Source organism: Chelon labrosus, assembly GCF_963514085.1.
Source record: "Chelon labrosus genome assembly, chromosome: 11".
NCBI classification, from domain to species: domain Eukaryota; kingdom Metazoa; phylum Chordata; class Actinopteri; order Mugiliformes; family Mugilidae; genus Chelon; species Chelon labrosus.
Genome location: NC_140344.1, coordinates 23,729,368 through 23,752,475, shown reverse-complemented (window position 1 = coordinate 23,752,475; position 23,108 = coordinate 23,729,368). Strand labels below are relative to the sequence as shown.

Here is a 23,108-nt window from a genome sequence, read left to right as displayed (position 1 = left end):
GTTAAATTTCGAATGAGAAAATATGTGAAATACATTAATATATACTTACATGTGTGAATGTAGAGTACGCTTTAAATGTAATTAATTATGTTACTTTTTTCCCCCCGCATCAATGTGCACAGAAAATGACCCATTACATTCCTAAAGAGCACCCAATCATGATGGCACACAGAGCGTGGGTGTTGCTAAGTGGAGGAAGACTAAGGCACACCCGAGGCATCGCACTCCTCGCACGGCTCATCACTTGCCTGCCGGTAAAACGAGGCCGCCTATTTTGCATCTATCACGGATCAGGGCGAGATGTTTTCTCAAGTCGAAAATTGCAAGAAGGCGACGCGATTTCATCTGCTGGGAAAGTGAAAGGCGCAAAGAGTTGAAGCGTTGGCTCTGGCTCGCGATCGCGCCAGAGTGGTGGTAGTCACTCGTAGCGGAGATGATAACTCGGTGACCGTTGTATCTGTCCGTGTGCTTGTGCTTGCAGACCTGGATCTGTGACTACATCTTGTCCTCTGACATAATACGTCTCAGTGATCTCTCTCTCCTGCGGTTTCACTTTCCTGTTACAGTCCATGATGAACTGAGACTGTGTAAGAGAAGCTTCCGCATGAACATTTTACAGATCTTATCATACATTGGTGAAGAGTTCTAAATTAGTTTCAAGTCCAGCAGTCTTTCAGAATAAAGGCTGCACTTTTGTATTTGAAATGTGAACACTTCATACTACGCCTGCTATATAAAAAGCTCTTGACCCCTTCATATTGTTATGCACTAGACATTTTTCATAATACTGTCATAGCCTTGGTGTAAAATTACTTTAAATCAATTCTCTTCAACATGGACAACATTCCTGAACAAGGGATAGACAAATAAGTGACATTTTCGGGCACAGACATAAATATTCTGTCACAGAAGTAAATAAAATTTACATATGCAACTGAATAAACTGTTTAGGACTTCTGAAATTCTCCGGCTCATTTCAGTATCGTAAAACCAAATATTGTGTTCCTCTTCTTTACTCCTCTCTCTTCTGTCATTCTCCAAGAATACCGCGGTATTGAGTCTTGAAAGGCCTTTGTGCCCAGATGAGAAGCTAGGGTTGATAACAAGGGAGGAAATAGGCGGGGGTGTGAGCTGAAGCTCAAGTCAATTGGGCACTTGGCTTATTATGGCAGGAGTAGAGGAAAAGGGAAGTTTTATCACAGCCTTAACTATAGACAAGAATAGGAAGAATGAAAGGGAAAATGGTGAAAGGGATCGAGTCATGCATATGGAAGCGTCTCCGCTGCCTTCCACTGCCACTGCCTCATTTCACATTCACTCAGAATTCATCTCCTCCTGAGCCATTCAAGTAGCCCTCCCTGTGCTGGAGAGGTGAATTCAAAGGGGCTCTGCCTTCCTGCAGCTTTCTTAAGATCCCGGTGAAAATGCTCTGGCGGTACCTTCAAGGTGAATAATACCAAGCACCACCCAAACACTCCTGTGGCTCAGCCTTTATCAGGAGGCTGCGCTCCACCCAGCGGAACCTCAGTCCTGCCCTGACACAGTTCAGTCAGTCCCCAGGTGGGAGAGCTTTTCCTCCCTGAGACTCTCCTCGGTGCTCTTCCTTGGACACAGCAAAGGAGGGGGAGGTCATAATCTCATCATCCTAAAACTTGATGAAACGTTTTACTGTGCGGCTCAAACACATTGAATGTGATTGATCAGCTGCATTTGAATTGCCTACAAACAGGGCATCCTGACCACCTAATAAAGGCGATAATGAGAAGTTTGCATCTCCACTGACAGCCCTTAGACTGGGAAGATGAAAAACCATATGCACTTTAGGGATTTGCTTTGTACTTATTATGTTATGTTCCAACCTCAGTCTGTCAACTTTTGATGAAAAGCTTTTCCCCATGCTTTTCAATTTTTGCACAGAACAGCAAGGTGTGATAACAACAGATGCTTTTTTCCCCCCTCATTTTCTGAAAACTTTTTCCCCTCCCTTTCCACTCAAAGTTTAGACCTGGAGGCACCAGCTCATATAAAAAAATAAATAATAATAAAAAAAAATACTGCGAGAAGAGGCCGTTAATCCGCCGGTCCCGTACACATCTGCTTTATCTAGCTTAGAAAAAAAACTTGAATAATTCTACAGCGATGAAATTAAGCCATGGAAGCGGGCTGTCAAGAAGGAAGCACAGCTGCCAAGTGTGTTTCGTGCTCTCGCCATAATGGTCTGAAAGATCCGGAGAGACCAACTGGGAATGGATGAGGGTTTACTGCTGAAGAGCGTATTTTTCTGCAAAGTGCAGCCACGACTTCATGCCATCAGCCTAATCAAAAAGGCTGCACAAGCCTTAAACAAGATCAGAGCTTTCCTCAAATGTTTCAGCCGCGCTAGTGGTGCGGCTCCGAGAATGGCAGCATAACTTAATTAGTCAGTCCACTACTTTCGTCTTACGGAGTCTTTACTGTCAGATGAAGGGATGTTGCAATACAAGCAATTAAGGAGCTGTTATGAATAGCAAGTAAAACATGCTATACACACAGGGTGGTAACACACACACACACACACACACACACACAATCACACATTGTATTTTGACAGAACGAATGGGAATAAAAGTCGACTAATGTTATGAGCAATCCTTATGTTAGCGGAGTCAAGCTAGCATTAGCCTTCATGAATAGACTGGCAACCTGTCCAGGGTGTACCCCACCTCTCGCCCCATGACAGCTGGGATAGACTTCAGCACCCCCGCGACCCTTTACAAGACAAGCGGTTATGGAAGATGAATGAATGGATGAATGAATGAACGAAAGAATGAAAGAATGAATAAACGGATGCCAACTGTCACATGTCATGAATTATAGCATATGTGTCTTCAAGGTCCTTAAATACGGCTGAGGTGTTCTTAATGCTCTGTGAAACCATTTGCACAGCCTGCTGGATTTGGGAGTCTCGTATTTGCCCCTTTTTAAATGCAAAAGATAATTGTCAATTATGTCCAGTAGCTAGGGCTTCACAAACACGTGCCATCATGTGTTCAGAGGCTCTCGTGTCCAAATGGACCAATTAATCCCTGGATCACATAACTTTGCACCAACATTTATAGTGTGTCAAGCCAAATTATGCATATATTTAATATTTACTCACAAATATCAACTACTGGAGGGATGGAGCTAATTATAACTTTTTCAGCATGAGCCCAGCTTTTTAGTTTTAACGTTAAAGGGGAACTACTGTTTTCTACAAACTGGACCTTATTTCTGAAATAAAATACGATCGTTTACTCACCCATAAAACTTTTGCCAGGTCAGAAGACATCATCCGGGGTCTGTAGGTCAATCTACAGACGACGATGATACGGGGAATAGCACTAGCGCACGTTAACAAAATATTGGTGAAATGAACGAGTTTCGCAGCAGATAATGCGTTATTTAGAGGCCGGATTTCGGTGCCCCAGTCACTCCCACTATATGGATATCTGCTGATCTAATCATCTCCCGACTGACTACAAATTACACAAAAATTATATAGGTGAGTAAACAATCATATTTTATGCCAGAAATAAGGTCCTGGTTGTAAAAAACAGTAGTTCCTCTTTAATTATCTGGTGTCATCACACCACCTTTGAACAATATAAATTAGTATGTAAGCACTACCCCGGCTTTGCCTCAGTAAAGCTTTACAGAGTCGCTAGAATGAATATTGAGCATTACCATATTAAAAAAAAGTATTTACCAGTTTTACAGTACTGTCCACTGTTTTATTACCGTCACAGATTTATTAGTTGCCATATCGCGCTATAATATGACAAAAATCAGTATTTCTAACACAAAAAAAAGATTTATCCTAGTTTCACCTCCAAACTGATTGCAATGTCTTTTACAGCAGGGTCTCGAGGTACAGCAATTATGTGCTTGGTGCTTGGTCCTACTGGGTTAATTTACTCTATTATGATTCCTAGTAGTCCTTAGTAGTCTGGCTAAGATTTTAAACATTACATTTTTGACTATTTTGACGGGAAACTGCCGCATTGTTCTTCACACCTCTAACTCCTTAAATAGAAATGTTTGAAATTAGAAACTTGGTGGTCTGATCTGGTCTGATTACAAAACCAGTTAATGATTTCAAATCCATTATAAGAAGTCTTTATTGTGACAAATGTCCCAGATATTGTAAATTATAAATAAAATGTTAATGTGTTCTTCACCAAACCCAACTTCTCTTGGACTATTGGATTGTGCTGTGCGGATTTCTTTTCACCGTCTCTAATCCCAGAGTCACAAATGTTCCTCATTACATCAAAAGAAAAGAAGCCCTTGGAATGCCAAAGAAGATATAAATAGATGGTCTTTGGAGGGAGAGAGATTGAAAGAAAGATGGAAGGTGAAAAGAGTGGGGGGGAGTTAAAAGTACAGAGAAGATAGAAAATGATAGAAAAGATCTTTCATTCGACTGGCCGTCTGGCAAGATAAAAAATAATCCTGCTTCAGAAAGGTGCTGAAAGCGTCACAAAGGCTCTCCCTGGTGTATCGCGGTACAAAACACCCGCCACCCCCCTGCTCCTCCTATAAAGTATAATTCAATCTCCTTTTGTCTGGCACTCATGGTACTGTTTGGAGAGCCGATGGAAAACTAAGCTTACCCGTCTGCTAATATCTTTGCCACTTCATTTCTGGCGCTTTGTGTCTCTGCTACAAGAAGGTCTAAAAATGGAGCACTCAGTCCTGAACTATGCCACCAGTAGGACAGCAGTGTAGAATTACTCTCGGTTTTTATCATTCCTTTCTTTAAATAAAGATATCGTTGTATGCGTTTGAAAATGCATGTTGAAAACAAGAAAATGAACATGGTTTTAAAACATTGAGGGGTAATGTGCAGGCAGTGTGGCCATTTAGCATACAATATGAAGTACTTTTGTTATTACTAATACTATTACACTTGTCTACTAAGTGATGCAGTGCATATTTGCAGAGACTGGACATTACGAAACAATACGATACGATGCGATACGATGTGATACGATGCGATACGATGCGATACGATACTCCTTTATTTATCCCAAAGTGGGATTTTTGGGGATTTCAATTATTTCTGTTTATACTAGACATGCATTGGGCCTGGATCCTTAAATTTGAAAAAGAAGCCAAGAATGCCGGTGCTTAAAACAGCAGCTCCTTGAATGGCTACTTGAGGACGGCTACCAGAGACACAGTCCCCGTGTTAAAACGTCCAAATTCATAACGCCAAACTCCAACTCATTCAATTTAAAGTTAGACCAAACTGAACAAGATGCTACATGCATCAACTGCAAATCAAGTGAGAGGACCCTCGCTCATCTTTTCTGGGCTTGACCCAAGCTTAGAAACTCCTGAGATGATATCTCCCACCTGTACAGCACAACACATAACAAACGACTAACCCCCGACAGTCTCTTGGCGATATTAGGACGCTCCAACCAAATGCTGACTCTCCACTCCACTATTGCAACCAGCGCTTATGGTTGGCATTTCTAAAAAGGGAGATCCTGAAGGAGTGGAAATCAGTCGCCCCCACTTTGCTCCTGGCTTCCTGCCTGTACCTTGAAGAAATTCTCTGCCAGATGCTCAGTCATTCCAAATCTCTTAGTATTTGGGGAGCTTTTATCGACTACATTATGGGTGAGAGTGGACGACGTACGACCGCTCTGTGACAGTTTGTGAGGTTTGCATGTTGCCTTTATACTGCGCCTCAATTGACCTCAATTTCCCAATCTCAACTCAGGGACTTTGTAGTAACCTTTGTACAGAGACTAATTTCATGATCTGGCAAGTCAATATCCATGTACTTATCTTACTGGCACCTTCCATCTCTATACCCATTTTTTAATTAGCCAGGAGTTAGATGCAGTCAGGTACGGCCAAGATGGCAGCGACCAAAGCCACCACACACACACAAGACCGTGGGTGACATCGTAAATTGTCCAACCATCTTCATATAGAGTCAGTGGTCGAGCTACATTAGAATGGATGCTGAATCTTTACTTTGTCATTAACTCACTCTTATGTGTAGTTTAATCTGTTGGCGTTACAGCAGCCATGCTCTAGTCATTTCTTGTTTCAGTAATAAAAAGTGTGCAAATGTGAAATACTGACACAATTTCTATTTAATTTTGTGCACAGCTGCGACATTTAGGACAGCATTACAGACTAGTTTGTTAATCTACAAGGTATTAAAAGGTACAGACTATTGCACATTTTATAAATATGTCTCTATTGAGCTGAAGATATAGTTAAAACTTACTGTTTAGGGAACCCAAAAACTCGAACAAATAACTTTCAGATGTCATGGGGCAGAGTATTTTATTATTAGATGGCCTAAAAATTCTTGGCAATGACTGGTGTATTTACTTTTGTACCTCCCTCAGGATAGATCCTAATAACCTATTGAACCGCCTCAGTCCTTTTCCAGTCTTTTGTGGTCAGTGAAAGACGTTTCAGTAGACAATGCTGGTAGTGTTTCTGTCTCCAGTCTCTACAGATGTAAGTGGAGCCGCCCTGGCACTAAGGCAGAAAGCATTAGGGGTGGTGCCATACGCCTCAGCAGGCGGCGGACAGGCTGAATTAGCAGCGGTAATGCCTGAGGCTCCGCAACAGGCCACTCACTGTTTAATCAGGTTACCTGGGAGTAGGGCACAGCAGTATGTCTGCATTGGTTTAAAAAGATTTCTGGAGGGACAGCAGGATAGTGACACAACCTTCAGAGCTGAATGTTCCTGACCCAAAGGGAGGTTTTACAGCGGGGGGGAAAATACAAAACTTACGAAAATTAGGACTGTCAAAGTTAAGGCATTAATACAACTATTTTCTTTAATTTGAATTAACACACGCACCTTCAGTTCATTGTTTGGGGAATCAGGAAACGATCAAAGCGGCAGTAATGTGGTGGAAAGCAAGCAGAACCTAAAGTGCGGTCGTAGTAAATAGTTTTATCCTCCAGAGGGCAGCAATATCTCCAAAAAAATCCCCAAAGATGCAGAAGAAGAAGAAATTTAGCAGAAAAAAATATTAGCAGAAATAGAGTTGACCTTCAAAGCCCTACCAGACGTAAGAAAGAAATTTATTTTTGTCAAGGATGTTTGCTCACAATTGAAGCTGTGTTTTAAAACCTACTTATAAAATGCAATTAAAAACTAAGAGGTCATTTCACAAACCAAGATCAGAAGAGTTTAATTTCTGTATGTGTGACACAGGAAGGGTGTTGCAAACATTGTTAACTAGACAACTATGTGTATGTAATAACAAATTATAGACCACTGGCATTATCAGTGAAGTGCGGCGGAGTGTGACCCTGTGGCTTGAAAGCATAGAGGTTATATTTCTTGAAGGTAAGAGCTATTATGACGGCTGGAGGTTTGTTTGCTCAGAGAGTAGGTGGTGGCAGTGATGTTGATGGTGTGTATATGTGTGTGTGTGCGCGAGTGTGTCCTTTATCTCTTGCCCACATACAGGGACTAAGTGCACATCAGGCCTGTTTTCCTGTGTGCAGGGCAGCGTATCCTGCTCTCCAAAGCCCAGGAAATTACAGTCCAGCCAAGCAGAAAACAGGAGTGGGATTTGGACAACAGGCTTCACCTGTCTCAAGCCTCGGGCTCATAAAGTTACGACTCCTGTAAATAAGGAAGGCATTAGACTGCTGTAAAACAATAGCGTAGACAATAGCTAGAGTTTAGCTCAGTGGCTGTACTGTACATACACGTTGTGCAACTCATATAGTTTATTTCTATGAACAGAAAATTAGATGCAGTAATTCAGCCAAAATGCTCAGAGAGGGCAATATTTGCGATAAAATCTAAGGTGAATATGTAGGTTCAATGTGTAAATTCAATTGTGTAAATCAAACAATGGATTTTTGACGATTACCTCAGGTAGTAATACCATCGATCTAAATAATAATAATAACCTATATTCGGCTAAAGCTAGTATATTAGTCCACTCCCATATTGACTGGGGTATTTAAATCTTGAAAAACATGTCCCTTTAAGATACATTTAGAACATATATTTTTTTAAATGTGTGATTATTTTGCAATGTATTGCGCGCAACAATGGAAATCATATGATTAACCGCAAAAATTAATTACATAATTCACAATTGAAAATTACACAATTGTCTCTTTTACCTTTACTCAGTTTCCCTCTAAATGAAATTAGGCATGTTCCTGACTAGTTCTCTCACAGCATGGCTAGTGAGTGTATTTATGTTTATATGTATATGTATGAATGTATTTATGTGCGTATTTATGAGAATACGTGTGTGGGTATACTAGCTGTCCATACTGCATATACGATCTATATATTAATATTAGTATTATATTTGTTTATTTTTCTATATGTATTACTCATATACTCAAAGTACTAACTTACTTAATACAATAGTCATAGCTTGTTCCCTACAATTTTGCACTTTTTCATGCCAGATAATTGCACAGCACAAAAACTGCTGAACCTATGAAACGGGCATGTTGAATGCGTGGAATATTAAGTGTTTATTAATTTAAAAGAAACCAGTCTGATAAAAATGCAATCAAAATGGAGAGATTATAGAAGAACTTAAATGTTGTTCCACCTTGTTTCCATTAACTGATACAGAAACGGAGAGACAGACATGGTGGCAATCCCCAGGGCGGAGAGGGTTCGATTCTCAGGGCCTTTCTGTGTGGAATTTACGTGGGTTTTCTCCGGGCACGCCAGTTTCCTCCTACCATCATCAAAAAACATGAGTGCTATTTGACAGGTCAAGTTGGCCCACAGTGGTGGTGTGCTTGGTCGCAGCGGCTCAGGACTTAATCCGGCCATGCAATTTCGTTGTACATTGTTGTATAATGAGAAATAAAGCACTTTACTCACTTTACTTTACGTATATGAAAGGACATGAGTATCCACAAGGATATACACGATAGACAAGAATATCTAAAGAGATATGCACTCAGATCTACCTTCTCAAGTACGGCAAAGAAAATAAAAAACACACCACACAAACACGGACTACAGGGTCAAATGTTCGGGCTTTCACCTAGTCACCGTTCCTCCACCTCAGCAACATGACGGATTAATCAGAAATCCTCTCTGGCGCAGAAGAAAACTGCCACGGCAGAGCAGGTATAAGCGAAAAGCACAGATAGAAAGGGGAGCAGTGACTGTAAAATTTGATTAAACAACAAAACCGTGTAGACATCCGTGAGATCTGCAGAAAGGCACGAGGATCAAAACATGCAACGTCACCAAATTTAGCAAATTGCAGGAATTATGTGTTCACCATGTCTGCAGAAATGAAAAGCCCAAGACAATTTATTGCTTACACCGTTCGGAATTTTAATACATACCAACGAGAACCCAGCCTGAAATGCTTTAACTAGCATCTTTGTGCTGATGTGTTTTGTGTCTAAAGAAGGGATTAGTTTAAATTGTTTTTTTTTGTTGTTGTTGTTTTTTTGTTTTTTTTTTAAGTGAATGTATCACAAGATGGTGAGGGAATTAAAACTAGCAGGAAATTAATTTCCGAGGAGGTCTTTGGAGAAACCCACAATCTGTCCATAAATCCATTAAACCCTCTTCAAACTGTACACTCATGTATAGCAACACTGATTGGCCTGTCAGGTTTCCAATGCACACAAATGACTGACAACTTTCTTGGCATGTAGCATTATGTACATGGGTTTATTCCCTGTGTGACAGCTGCACATGAAAAAGAACAAATATTAATGCAAATATTATTCACATTAGCTTGAATAGAATAGTAGTATGTATGTGCAGTGACAACAGAAGAGCTGTGAAGAACTTTGCACACCACAGCTTTCTGACTTGCTGTAGTTGAATTTCTGTTGGTGGATGCTTTTTGTTCGCACCATTTTAAATTTTATGAATTGTTTGCAATTTAATGCAATGAAATTGACCTTAAACATATGTATTAATACTATTTTCATCCTTAAACTGTCCTTTGGTAAATAAAACTGACCAAAAACTTCACACTGACCACGATAAAAAGTGTCCGAGGAAACAGCCCAAGTGATTTCCTTCCATTTTCTTTGACTTTCTGTCAAAGAATGCCGACGTTTGAGATCTAATCTTCAGTATATGGCTAAAAACGGTTTGCTTTATTTATACGGTTTGACAACCAAACAAACCTGTTTTGAGGGGGCAGCTTTGCACAGTTTTTGGAAAGTGGAGAGATTTAAAAATCTAAATTTCAAAACGGCTGTCAATTCACAGCTCAGCCTTCCATATAGTTTTGTTGTTGTTTTTTTTAGCGTGCCCTTCGTTTGTCACTGTGGACTGTGGCTTGACAGACTGAATATATGGAGCAGAGTATGGTGCCTTTTAGATCTCCTGTCAAAGGACATCATAAGCGAAGATGCCACTCTCTACAAAGCACAGGCTGCAGCACAGGGCTTTGAGGTACATACCTGAAAGCAGGTGAACTAAATACATAATGTTAGTGAGTGTTAGTGTGGCTTAATACCCAATAAAAGCAGCAATTAATGAAGTTATACATCTGAATCTAAGCAGAATCCAAATGCTATGATTTTATCAATTGGAGCAAATGTTTTGTTGTGGAGTTAAGAGCTTCCTGTATGTGTGGAAATCACAAAGAAACACAAACACCTCCGTTTTAAATGAAAGCCCACTGTATTGCTTGTAGCTTTATGATTTTTGTCGCCTCAAATCTCCGCATTTCCAAGGTAAGCACGTACAAAGGACTCGCCACACTTATTGTTGCGCTGACCTGTATTACTGAGGGTCACCCCTCTACCTGTGTAAACAAGACGGTTATTTATCAGTTCACGTTCCATCCTTCCTGTGTTCTGAGCCAATTAGAGCTCCCCACCACTCTCGACCCGACCCAAGCTTGTCATAACTGCAGCGACGAGGCTCGTACTTCTTCCCGCTTCCCCCCTCCACCCTCCCTTCCTCCCCGTTTTCCATCTCATTAACATTCATTTTCACCCTAATTGAGCTTAATAAGGAAATAATGTTTGACATTAAATCCTTGTGAACATGTGGCCCGGCTGATCGCTGCGTCTGTTTGTTCTTCCACAGCAAATGTTTTACTTTGTCAGGGCTTTGTTTGTTTGCCTCGCTTGGTTCTGTGGTTCCTGTAATAGCCTACTTAGAATTCCCAGTTTCCATCTGTTTTGAGCTGACCCCTCGCTGTTGTTACGCTGGAGTTAGACTGCTTTCCTTAAATGTGTTTCCCAACTTTTGCTTAGTTTGTGCTTTTACTTTCAACAGTGTCTGCATCCATAAATTTCAAGCTGAGCCTCCAAAAGCCAGGCCACTGAATTTAGATACAAAGCCAGCCTTTATCGATTAATTTTTTTTCATAAAGCCAGTGGCGATATTATGCTGATATACAATGACCTTGTGGGGTGGCTAGAGCAGTTTATTTTTGCCAGTAGTAATCAATCATCATCACACTGTAAAACAGTGAGGCGAAAGACAGAAGGGAGTGGAAGGAAGTAGAAGGCAATGTCCAATACAACCATGGCTGTCTTTCCGACAGCACATTGATTGTATCACTGTATACTGACAATTATACTTAAGGGAGTCCATGGCATAAATATATCAGACAGTAGGCCAGGTAGAGTCTTAAGAAGAGGACAGGCAGGGGATCTCTATTGAATATAGCACTAAGCTGCAGGCATGATATTGACATATAATCCTGTGAGGAGCTGCAAACTGAGGAAGGAATCTATATCAATAACAGCATCCACTGTAAATCCTATAGAACAGCTTCTAGTGGTAAGAATGGTTTGCATCATGATTCTTGATGAATATTTGACTCGACCTTAACTGGCATTTGCTTTTAAATGTTACTTCAAAAACATCATGGATTGGAGATTTATATTGAGACCATCTGACGTGTTGGAGTCTCAGTGTGACTAATCAGAGCAATTGTTAAACAACAACATCTCAAGCTTCAGTGCACATTTTCCTGCACAGGAGACCACTCTTCTCTGAACCCACTAACTTTGCTACTGGGGGAAGCAGAAACACAAGAATGACCAACACTGATCATTAGGCATAACATTATGACCACCTTCCTAATATTGTGTAGGTTGTGCCTCCAAAACAGGGTATCTGAGGGTGTCCTGTGGTGTCTGGCAACAGAATGGTCAGACCTTTGGGTCCTATGAGTTGAGTTGAGGGCCCTCTGTGGATCATCCCACAGATACTTGATCAGTTTGGGATCTAGTGAATTTGGAGGCCAGGTCAACACCTTGTGCTGTTCTTCGTGTTTTTTTGAGTTGTTCCTAAACTGTTTTTGTGTGTGTTCCTGTATCAGGCTTCATCCTGCTGCCATCAAGGGGTGTCATTGCTGTGGGGTGGAGGTGCCAGGTCACGTCTACGTGGGTAACATCCACATGAATGCCAGGTCCAAATGTCTCCCAGCAGAACATTGAATTGTCACATGATGGTCCATGTTATTTACTTCCTCTGTCAGTGGACATAATGTTATGCCTGATGAGTTTATTATTATAGTTTTTGGAGTGAAAGTGTTAGAGAACAGTGACCTATTAAAACCCAGCAGACACAGAGGAATATCAGCATTTGCATTTATATCAGCACAAATAATCAGAATAAGACCCCAATTAGAATGGACTGGTCCGATCACACAGAATTTCCAGATGTATCAAGGGACTGATATTTGTTCAATATAAGGGTGTAATAAACATGCGAGTGCTTGATAGATACATGGCGGTGGAAAAGCAGTGGTCACAAAACAACAAGCTGAGCAAACAGTGAAAACGTGGATCCTTCTCAGTACCTCTTGGTCATCTTCCACTATTAAATGAATTCAGTTTGGTTTAACAAAGTTGTTGGAAAAATAGTGTGCTAAAGGACTTTGTGCATGTCAAAAAAGACTAATCATTTTATTTATTGTCCACATAAACAGTCAAGTTGGCATCTCAAATCAGAATCATTTCAGTTGGGTGTAAGAAAATCCCACGTAAATGTAGGTCATAGTAATCCTCAGCACTCAAACAAGAGGCAGCTGGACTTTCTTTTAGTTCCTGAAGACAAACCACAGGTCTGACTGGTTTTATTGAGGAGGTCTACCGCTTCTACTGAACCACGTAAGACTGCTCAGAGTCGCGTTTACACTGGATTCTGTTAAATGCGTCATCGTGTCCACAAGACAGTTGTTAAATTTGCCTGTCTGCTGTTTATTCGTGGGCGGAAAAGCTTTTTTAATGAGAAGAAAGCTGAGAGCTCGAAACAATGGCCGGCTGCGACTGAAGATGTGACTGATGAGAGTTAAGAAACGGGGCCGGAAAACCAAAATGATGAGCTAAAAGATACTGAAGTGCTCCTTAGGGCCGAGAGGAAGGACAAAGTCTCTAGAAAATTCTCTGCGGCTTTACAACGATAATAAACTGCCGATAACAGATATAAAAGACATATCTAACATGTAAAAAAGAATTCTTACACATTAGTTTCACTTTGCCTGTAACATGACTTTCAAGTAATTGTGATTTTAATCGACGTCTGAATATTTCATGTTTCTTCCCCTCACCAGCCATTAGCCACAATCGTAAAAGGAGACGCCCATAAATAATGTTACCAGAGGGCCGCTGGGCAATAGGAAAGTGATACAGTCTTCATTCTGCACACAGCAGTGGACCACTGATTAAAAGAGCTAGCTCAGTTTGATAGGAGACCATTGTTCTGAGTTTTGACCAGGACAGGGACTTAGTATCTCTTTGTGATAAGCGGAGCGACAGCAATATATCATACAGGCCCGGCTGGAAAAAATTACGAGGAGAAGAGGGAAATAAAAGTGCTGAGAGAATGTGAGGCTTAGTACAGTAACACCAGTTTGCCGTAAGAGATTACGACAATCAGATTGGAAATTACAATCATCATTAGTGATGGCCCAGATACAATGAATGGCATAATTGATGTTAGAAGCTAATTCACTTCAGGCTTTTGAAATAATGGCATATTAGAGTGATTGAGTTTTTTTCTTTTTTTCTTTTTCACTGTGATGAAAATATTTCACCATTGACTGAACCCTTCAATTAAATCTCAGCCCTTTTATGATCACACAATTAATGTAAAACCACTCACTGGACGTATTTGGGAAACGGACGATTTCCCATCAAGGTTGAGCGGTCACATGCATAATCAAGTCAAATGCATTAGTTGTGGTTAAAGGTGGAATCCATAACTTAGTTTAGTCAACCTTATGTTATTCTGTAATGTAAGTCATCAGCCTGTTGGATTGTTGTTTGATGATGAAGCCCTACGCTCAAGCAAGTGGGGGTGGGGGTTATTTTATTTTACATCATAACTGAAGCTTGAAAAACACAATTTTCAGTATATATAGGTGTGAGAGTCTCCAGTGCAATTTGCCGTAATTTATGGCCTCCATAGTTTATTCTCTCTCTTTTCAGATATTTCAAGTGGTAGCATCAGCCCTCAATTTTGAGAACACTGCACCGAGTCTAAGAGCAAGCTCAGACTGGAAATGCAAGGCACCGTGAAAGGATGAGGCTGTTTTGGAAAATAACCAGACAAATAAAATGAGAAAGAAAAGCACACCGATCAGCCACAACATTAAAACCACTGACAGAAGAAGTACATAACATTGACCATGTGACAATTCAAAGTTCTGTTGGGAAACTTTTGGACCTGGCATTCGTGTGGATGTTACTTAGACATGTAGCACCCATCTAGACCAGACCATGCACCCCCACCCCATAGCAAGGACTCTCCTGGGTGTCAGCAGCCTCCAAAACTTTACTAGATCCCAAACCCAAAGGCCCCCATTACCATCATTCTGTTGCCAGACACCACAGGACACCCTCAGAAGGCCTATGTCCATTGTCTGATGAGTCACAACTGTTTTGGAGGCACAAAGGAGACCTACACAATATTAGGAAGGTGGTCATAATGTTATGCCTGATCGGTGTATGTACAGCTAATTTACAGTATATAAACTTACCATCCATTTCCATCATTTCAGTAAATGCACATGTTACTAGTCGTGAACTTGGACATCAATAAAAATTTCCGCTTACGACACTGTCAATACCACCACGGGGTAAGAGTCACACCAAGAGGCACAAAGGGTGACCAGAATCTTCTATGAAAAATAAAACAGAGCATCTTCCTGCAGTAACAGCCAAAAGGGAGTTTTACACATTTCTCAACAATGAAAAGAAATGTTGGTTATGAAGCCTCAGCACGGTGTAAACAATTAAGTGAAGGAAGCTAAGGGATTTAATGTCAACACTTTTGGACTGGTAACGTACTCAACCTAAAGGCTGAGAATAATAATAATAATAATTACTGAACTAATACTGAGTGAATCTACGCTCCATTAGATCCGTCTGTGTGTCCATTCTTCCGTCATCCTTTATCTTCTTTTCTCTGACTGATTTGAATCAGCTCAGTCACTGTGCCATTAGATACCGCTGTGTTGAGAGAAAACTTTCCATATTGAACACATTAAATTCTTTATGCAGAAGCTCCCCAGAGCTGCATTTGCTGCTCTTCTCTCTTCTTCACTGTCCTCTTTTCCAGTCCTCTCCCTTGTCTTCTTCCCCAGAGTTTTATGAACTAACGTTTTTGTTATAACCAACAAGGACCCAAAAACTTTATGCGACGAAGCTGCTGCAACACTTGAAGGGAGATATGCAAAAACTATTAGATAAGAGCAGCTGCTCTGAAGGTGTGTGTGCTTGTACGGAAGCAATCTGTGTGTGTGTGTGTGTGCGCGCATCTATTAGCAATGCTGAGTGAGTTGAAAAGTATGTGCCTTAAGTCACAAATTATTACAGTGCAAGTATTTTAAAATAGCTGACTGAATGCACAAAGAATCCTGTTAAGAAATTGAAGAAAGTTATTTCTTCAGATGCGCCAACGAGGGACAACTCAAACCATAGCCATCTCTATATTACCACGAGGCAAATAAGATACAGCTTGACACGGATTCCTTAGAAGCCCCTCACAAACACATCTTGCATGTTATCTGTGCAGATCCCAGCAGGATCAACAGGAGAAGTGAATAACATTGACTTGTGACAATTCGTGTGGATGTTACTAAGACGTGTAGCGCCCACCTAGACGAGACCAGGCACCCCCACCCCATAGCAATGACACTCCTTGATGGCAGCAGCCATCCCCAGCAGGATACGGCCAATAGACTGTATATAAATATGTACAATGCATACCCACTACTCCCTTGCACTGACCAAACTGACACTACTTGGCGTTACTGGCGACCCGCCCACAATTCCCCAATTAACACTTATTAATTGTTCTTGTTGGAGTCATTAATTCAGCAGATTACTCCCCGTTAATTTTTTTATTCATTCATTGCGCTACACATTTTATGCATTCACATTCCGTTAAAGACGGCGACTGTGGTTGTATCGCAATAATTGCTTCAGCTACATGAGACAACACAACCTTGGCCTCACTTGTGCCTTTTCCTCGCTTCGACGGTGATGCTTTCAGCGGCGCTAGCGACTAATTTAAACAGACCGCAGCACAGAATGCAGTGAACGCCACTGTGGGGTCAGCACATCACAGAAATGTGCAAGTAACTTAAACACTGTATAAATACAGAGTTCAACAACAACTTCAGAACTACTACAGGTTCGACTTTCTTTCGTAATGCAAATATTGACTGTGTTTAACATTTAACTGGTGCATGCAAGCTTGATGAAGAGAAAGAGAAGTAGAGCAAATAATGCATGCAAACAAGGCAGGCGGCTTATATTTAATGTGCATGTGAGTGATGCAAGTTGTCAACAACAGATGGTCTTCCTCAGGTGATATTCGCTCATTAGTCTGAATGAGGTATCTGATATTAAGACATCAGTGTGGAGTTGGTTGACTGACTTTTTTGTTGTCTGCTTCTTTTTTCCCTGTTTGGTATGTTTCATGCTGTGTTCTGAGCAGATGAAAATGACAGTTTGTTGATCATTATTATTCTTTGCCTTTGAAATGAAATAATTATCCATTTTGTGGTATCATTCACATGCTGCAAAAAACTAATCTTGGCGAACACGCCTTTGTGATTGAATCACTTTTATCTGCACATTACACACTCAACAACACTTGTTGTCAAGTTATTATCTTTGTTGGATTTTTGAGTGAAACTGTGTATAAATTAAGGAAGTGCTAGCTCGCCTCACAGGTTTATTACTGTTGCTTCTTTCTATATTCAGCTGACACATACACCCATCAGGCATAACATTATGAACACCTTCCTAACAGCGTGTAGGTCTCCCTTGTGCCCTGGCAACCGAATGTTGTTAGTGGGGTCCTATGGGTTGAGGGGAGGGGCCTCTGTTATCATGTGTTTTGAGTTGTTGTTAAACCGTTTGTGTGTGTGTATACCTCTGTCAGGTTTCACCATAAACTGTAAATAAATATGGACTCCTCAAAAGTGAAACCAAAGCATGTAGAGCTCCCCCGTGGTGAGTGCCTGCAGTATAGGTCATAAGCTCCGACATGGGCAAAACAAAAACACTAAAATGCCTCACAGCAAGAATGGGCCGACTGGACCTTTCTGTGTGGAGTTTGCAAGTTCTCCCTGTGTCCACTTTTCTCCGGGTACTCCGGCTTCCTCCCACCGTCCAAAGACATGCTCGTTAGGTTAATTGGTGATTCTAAATTGGCCGTAGGTGTGAGTGTGAATGGTTGTCTGTCTCTGTGTTAGCCCTGTGATAGACTGGACACCTGTCCAGGGTGTACTCCGCCTCTTGACCAATGACGGCTGGGATAGGCTCCAGCCCCCCCACGACCCCCCACAGGACAAGCAGTTACAGAAGATGAATGAATGAATAAGTCAAGAATAGTTTAGGTAGTTAATTTAATGCTGATGCATGTTCAAGTGTCAGTTTTTCTGATACGTTTCATATTAGTTAGTTATTTGATGCTATAGAAACAGGATGTGACCTCATGATGACTACCAGTTGCCATGCCTACCACTCCATACTAGGATAAATGAATAAAGACATAACTACAGCATATAACCCAACATTTCCTTGTAACTTCTGGAGGTAGAGCAGAGCGCAGTATTAATTAAAACAAAACCAAGTGAGTCTGGAGGAAGTGTGGGCGGGACAGAAAAAAAACTTTCAGTTTGGCCAGTGAAAGGGAGTGGGGACACATTGTCCATATTTAGTCTATTGGCCGCATCCTGCTGGGGATGGCTGCTGCCGTCAAGGAGTGTCATTGCTATGGGGTGAGGGTGCCTGGTCTGGTCTCGGTGGGTGCTACATGTCTAAGTAACATCCACACGAATTGTTCACTTCTCCTGTCAGTGGTTTTAATTTTGTGGCCGATTGTTGTATGACACATTGTCCATGGGCTACAGCTGATAACTTGCTATATATTTTCAGTGGGGAAGCTCAGCTACTGGATGTCAAAGATGCTTCCAAAAATCAGAATCAGTCAGTAATCACTGATAGTCAAAGTCCAGGTAACACCATGATATTAACCGAGAAGACAAATGTGAAATACAAACTTTAGTCAGCATACATTTGCTGTGTTTCACTCTCAGCCTCCCTTTCTGTTCCTCTCCTGCTCACTTCCCTCTCACATCTGTTGGTATTTACTGAGTGAAGTTTTAACAAAATCCAGTTAGATTATCAACAGCTTGCACCCAACAGAATGCCCTCACTCACATCTGATTTCAGAAAGCAGGATAAGATCAACTGACAGACTTAAAAAGTACACTTTCTCTGCCCCTCTCTCCCTTTCTCTTCTGGGGGAATTGCCTTTGTTAGGCAGACAACCTCAAGGGCTCAAAACCCAGTGGGCACCTCAAACAGGCTCCAGTGTTCTTTTAACATAAAAGAAACCACCAACTTCTGACAGATAGCATCAATTCAGCCTTGATAAAATACTAAGTCTATCCTTTTCCAAATACCACTGCCAGTATTTGTAGAGCCGCGTTGCAAATCAAAGGGCTCTTTCACAAACAAATCCATAACCATTACCACATGCCAGCGAACATGAACATATGCTTAAATTTAAAGACGGGGATCAAAGCAACTTTGGATGAAATATAAAATCTACAAAACAATTTTACAAAAACAGACACGGGCAAAGAAAATAGTAAATATGTCAAGGAATCAGTGACAAAGTGGACCCAGGTGGAGAGAAGCAAAAACACACAAACACAATAACCACCATATCTTACAAGGGTATATACACACACACACACTGACCCGGTAGGAGTCAATGGCCTCTCGGTCCAGCGGGCGGCTGACTGACACGGTTCCTGTGTCCATGTCTATGGTGAAGGTACCTTTGGGATCCTGGTCGGCGCCGGGGCCCGTCAGTCTGAAGAAATGGTTGCTAGGCTTCTCTGCTGAAATCACCTGCGCACACACACACACACACACACACAGAGAGACTTTTAATAAGCTTTTTCCCATTTAATTCAGACTATCCAAAAAAAAAAAGCCAATAAAAGCTTGTTTTATTTCAATTTTGCAATAAACTAAAAAACACTTTTCTGTCAATTTGCTGATTTGCATTTGAGCAAAATATGCTCCTTACTGGTGAGGCAAATCTCTGATAAGTGTCAATTAAATTTTTACACCAGACTAGCCTTGATTAGCTATGATTTCATCAGTTTGTAAATTCAACTAAGATTTCCCTAAGGCATTGGAGGCCTGTTGCGCCCCTACATGAAGCAGAATAGCTTCAAAAACAAATACAACAATTGAATAAATGTAAAAATCTATTCCTTAAAAATTAAATGCACACTGTTAAGCAGATTATAATATTTGTTGCTCGGCTGGTGGGATGATTTTTGAACTAAGGACTCCGAGATGGCCTCAGACACTGTTGGGGTTTCTGGGGAGAACTGCCAAGTTAGCTGGCTGACTATTCCAGCTTCTCAGGCAGGGGTGATCCGACAGAGGAACTTCACGGATAAATGCACTCACATGAGACTGCGGTAGCCGGCAGCGTCCGCAGGAAGCCCAGGAAGGTTTAAGAAAGAAGCAGACACAAAAGAAAGCTTGTTAGAGTCACACATCACAGCAACAACAGCGGCAAAAAACCTTGAGATTGGTGCAGATGTCAGAGAGAAACATGATAAAAAATTAAACCAAAACTCCCTCAAACATAAACTCTAAACATATTTGTACTTCATAACACAGGTCATACAATCAGATAATTTACAATCTCCCCAATACTGTTTGATTTGCTGCAAAGCGATCTATGGTTAAGGGGTTAAAAATCAAAAAGTGCATATTTGAGACCAAGATTTTTTTATATAAAGTTTGGATTTAGACCTTTGAGCTGAAAGTTAGATTAGAAAATTGACACCACGTTTGGAGAGTAAACGTGTAGCTCCGACTGGAAGTATAATATTTACCATAGTGACACATAAAACATTCTTTTTAAATTGGTTTGTCACTGAGATTGTCACCGATATATAAAGATGTTGTGAGAATTAAGATTAGCGTTGCACTTTGGAGTCACTTTAATAAAGTGAAACATTGGACGTCAAGGTCTTGGTGTTCCTTTAATTGTAAACCCATCCTGGAGTTTTCTGGGTTTAAACTGAATAAACCAATTTCAAATACTGTTCTTCATGTTTTTTGAGTTGTTCCTAAAAGGTTTTTGTGTCTGCATCCTGCTGGGGATGTCTGCTGCCATTAAGGAGTGTCATTGCTATGAGGTGGGGGTGCCTGGTCTGGTCTAGGTGGGTGGTATATGTCTAAGCAACATCCACACTAATGAATGCCAGGTCCAAAAGTTTCCCAGCAGAACACTGAATTGTCACAAGATGGTCAATGTTATTCACTTCTCCTGTCAGTGGTTTTAATGTTGTGGCTGATCAGTGTATAGGCTCTTTTAGAGTACTGCGAAACTTTGACGCCGTAACTTATGCATGCAGCCTGCGCCGGTGCAAGCCATTTATACTTGTACCACCCAAGCACTAGTCGACGCTGACACTGTGTTGTTTTTGCCAGGCGGTTTATTTTCTGTTTCTACTTCCTGCTTCACTTTCAACAATGGCGACTAAAACTTTCGCCGAACTTTCGCCAAACTCAAGTCATACAAATGTTTGTATCGCCAAACCTCCTCTGTTAACCTTTCCTCTATGTGTTCCATCTTTATTGCTCCAAAACAATCAATTTAAAAAATGCGGGGTGGAGAAGCAGCAGGAAATACGAAGATGAAATACCAAACAACCAAGCAGACCAATCACAGCTCTTGCACTTTGCGTCACCGCAGCGTATACATTTCTGGGGAGGTACACGTCAGTTACGGCGTTCTGCGGCGGGTCTGCGCAGGTGTCTGCGCCGTTGCCATAGCTTCTGCATCAGCTTAACGCAGATGTCTAAACCGCCTATACCGTGAAGTGGTGACTTCCTGGAACTGATATTATGTCAAAGACCTGACATACACTGATAGAACCAGACTGTTATTTTAAAGTAACACACAAAAACACACTGGACTGTCAGCATGTTCAACACTCCTCTGAGTCTAGGAAACATCCCTGGGAGTCGGGGAACTAAATGCACCCCATGCGCTATGCCTTGTGATCACAGAGGTGCCATGAGGTTGCCTTTAACGAGAGTGCACTTCAATTGGTCGACGGCTAAAGCAAAGGCCTTTCTACTCCCCACTTGAAAGAGCATGGGACATGAGGCCGCTGCATGACAAGCCCATGCCAGACAAAGCTCAAACGCTTACAGCCTCTCCAGAGCTCTCCGCCATTTATCTCGACATCCCGCTTCATCTCTTCCCCCTGCGCCCTTCTTGCTCTTATAGGCTTCGCTGCTGGTTTCTCTCTCTAATATATCCATCCCCAATCTCCTGCTAAGCGTCCGTCTCTCTGTATTCATTCATCTCTGCACTGTGTTCTCTTGCGCTTGCTCCCTCTGCTCGCTGTGTTTGCTACAACAAATGATGAGAGCGAGAACTGTGGAACGTGTTACAAAAACATAGCACGGGCCAGCTATTTAAGGATGAATCCCACATACTGAAAATATCTCCTCCCTTCTGACCTCTTCTGCCTACTCTTCCTTGTTTCCCTTCTCTCCATCCTCGAAAAGATTTTTTGCTTTAAAGAAAATATCAAGGTTACTTTCTTTTACTAGGAATTGTGATAGAAATCATACAGTAACACCATGAAGTACAGTCCATCCGGAAAGTATTCACAGCGTTTCACTGTTTCCACATTTCACCCAAAATTCTTTTTGCAAATTTATTTAAAAAAAAAACAAAAAAAACTAAGAAATCCCATGTACATAAGTATTCACTGCCTTTGCCATGAAGCTCAAAATTGAGCTCAGGTGCATCCTGTTTCCACGGATCATCCTTGAGATGTTTCTACAGCTTTATTGGAGTCCACCTGTGGTAAATTCAGTTGATTGGACATGATTTGGAAAGGCACACATCTGTCTATATAAGGTCCCACAGTTAGCAGTGCATATCAGAGCACAAACCAAGCATGAAGTCAAAGGAATTGTCTGTAGACCTCCGAGATAGGATTGTCTTGAGGCACAAATCTGGGGATGGGTACAGAAAGATTTCTGCTGCTTTAAAGGTCCCGATGAGCACAGTGGCCTTCATCATCCGTAAATAGAAGAAGTTCGGGACCACCAGGGGTCTTCCTAGAGCTAGCTAGCCGTCTAAACTGACCAATCCGGGGGGAAGGTCCCTAGTCAGGGAGGTGACCAAAAATCCGATGGTCACTCTGTCGGAGCTCCAGCATTCGTCTGTGGAGAGAGGAGACCCTTCCAGAAGGACAACCGTCTATGTAGCAATCTACCAATCAGGCCTGTATGGTAGAGTTGCTAAATGGAAGCCACTCCTTAGAGAAAGGAGTGTTGGAGTTTGCCAAAAGGCATCTGAAGGACTCTCAAACCATGAGAAACAAAGATTGAACTCTTTGCCGTGAATTCCAGGTATCATGTTTGGAGGAAAACACCAGGCCAATAACATCCCTACAGGTCCTTCTCAAAAAATTAGCATATTGTGATAAAGTTCATTCTTTTCCATAATGTAATGATAAAAATTAAACTTTCATATATTTTAGATTCATTGCACACCAACTGAAATATTTCAGGTCTTTTATTGTTTTAATACTGA

The 23,108-nt window shown here is 41.3% G+C and overlaps 1 protein-coding gene across 1 annotated transcript in view; it reads right to left on the bottom strand.

The window, feature by feature from the left end:
• cdh13 (cadherin 13, H-cadherin (heart)) overlaps positions 1-23,108 on the bottom strand; it is a 254,830-nt gene that overhangs the window by 173,620 nt on the left and 58,102 nt on the right. Inside the window, exon 4 of the mRNA XM_084555537.1 lies at positions 19,220-19,372. Coding sequence (XP_084411663.1) covers positions 19,220-19,372 — 153 coding nt within the window. The remainder of the gene's footprint in view (positions 1-19,219; positions 19,373-23,108) is intronic.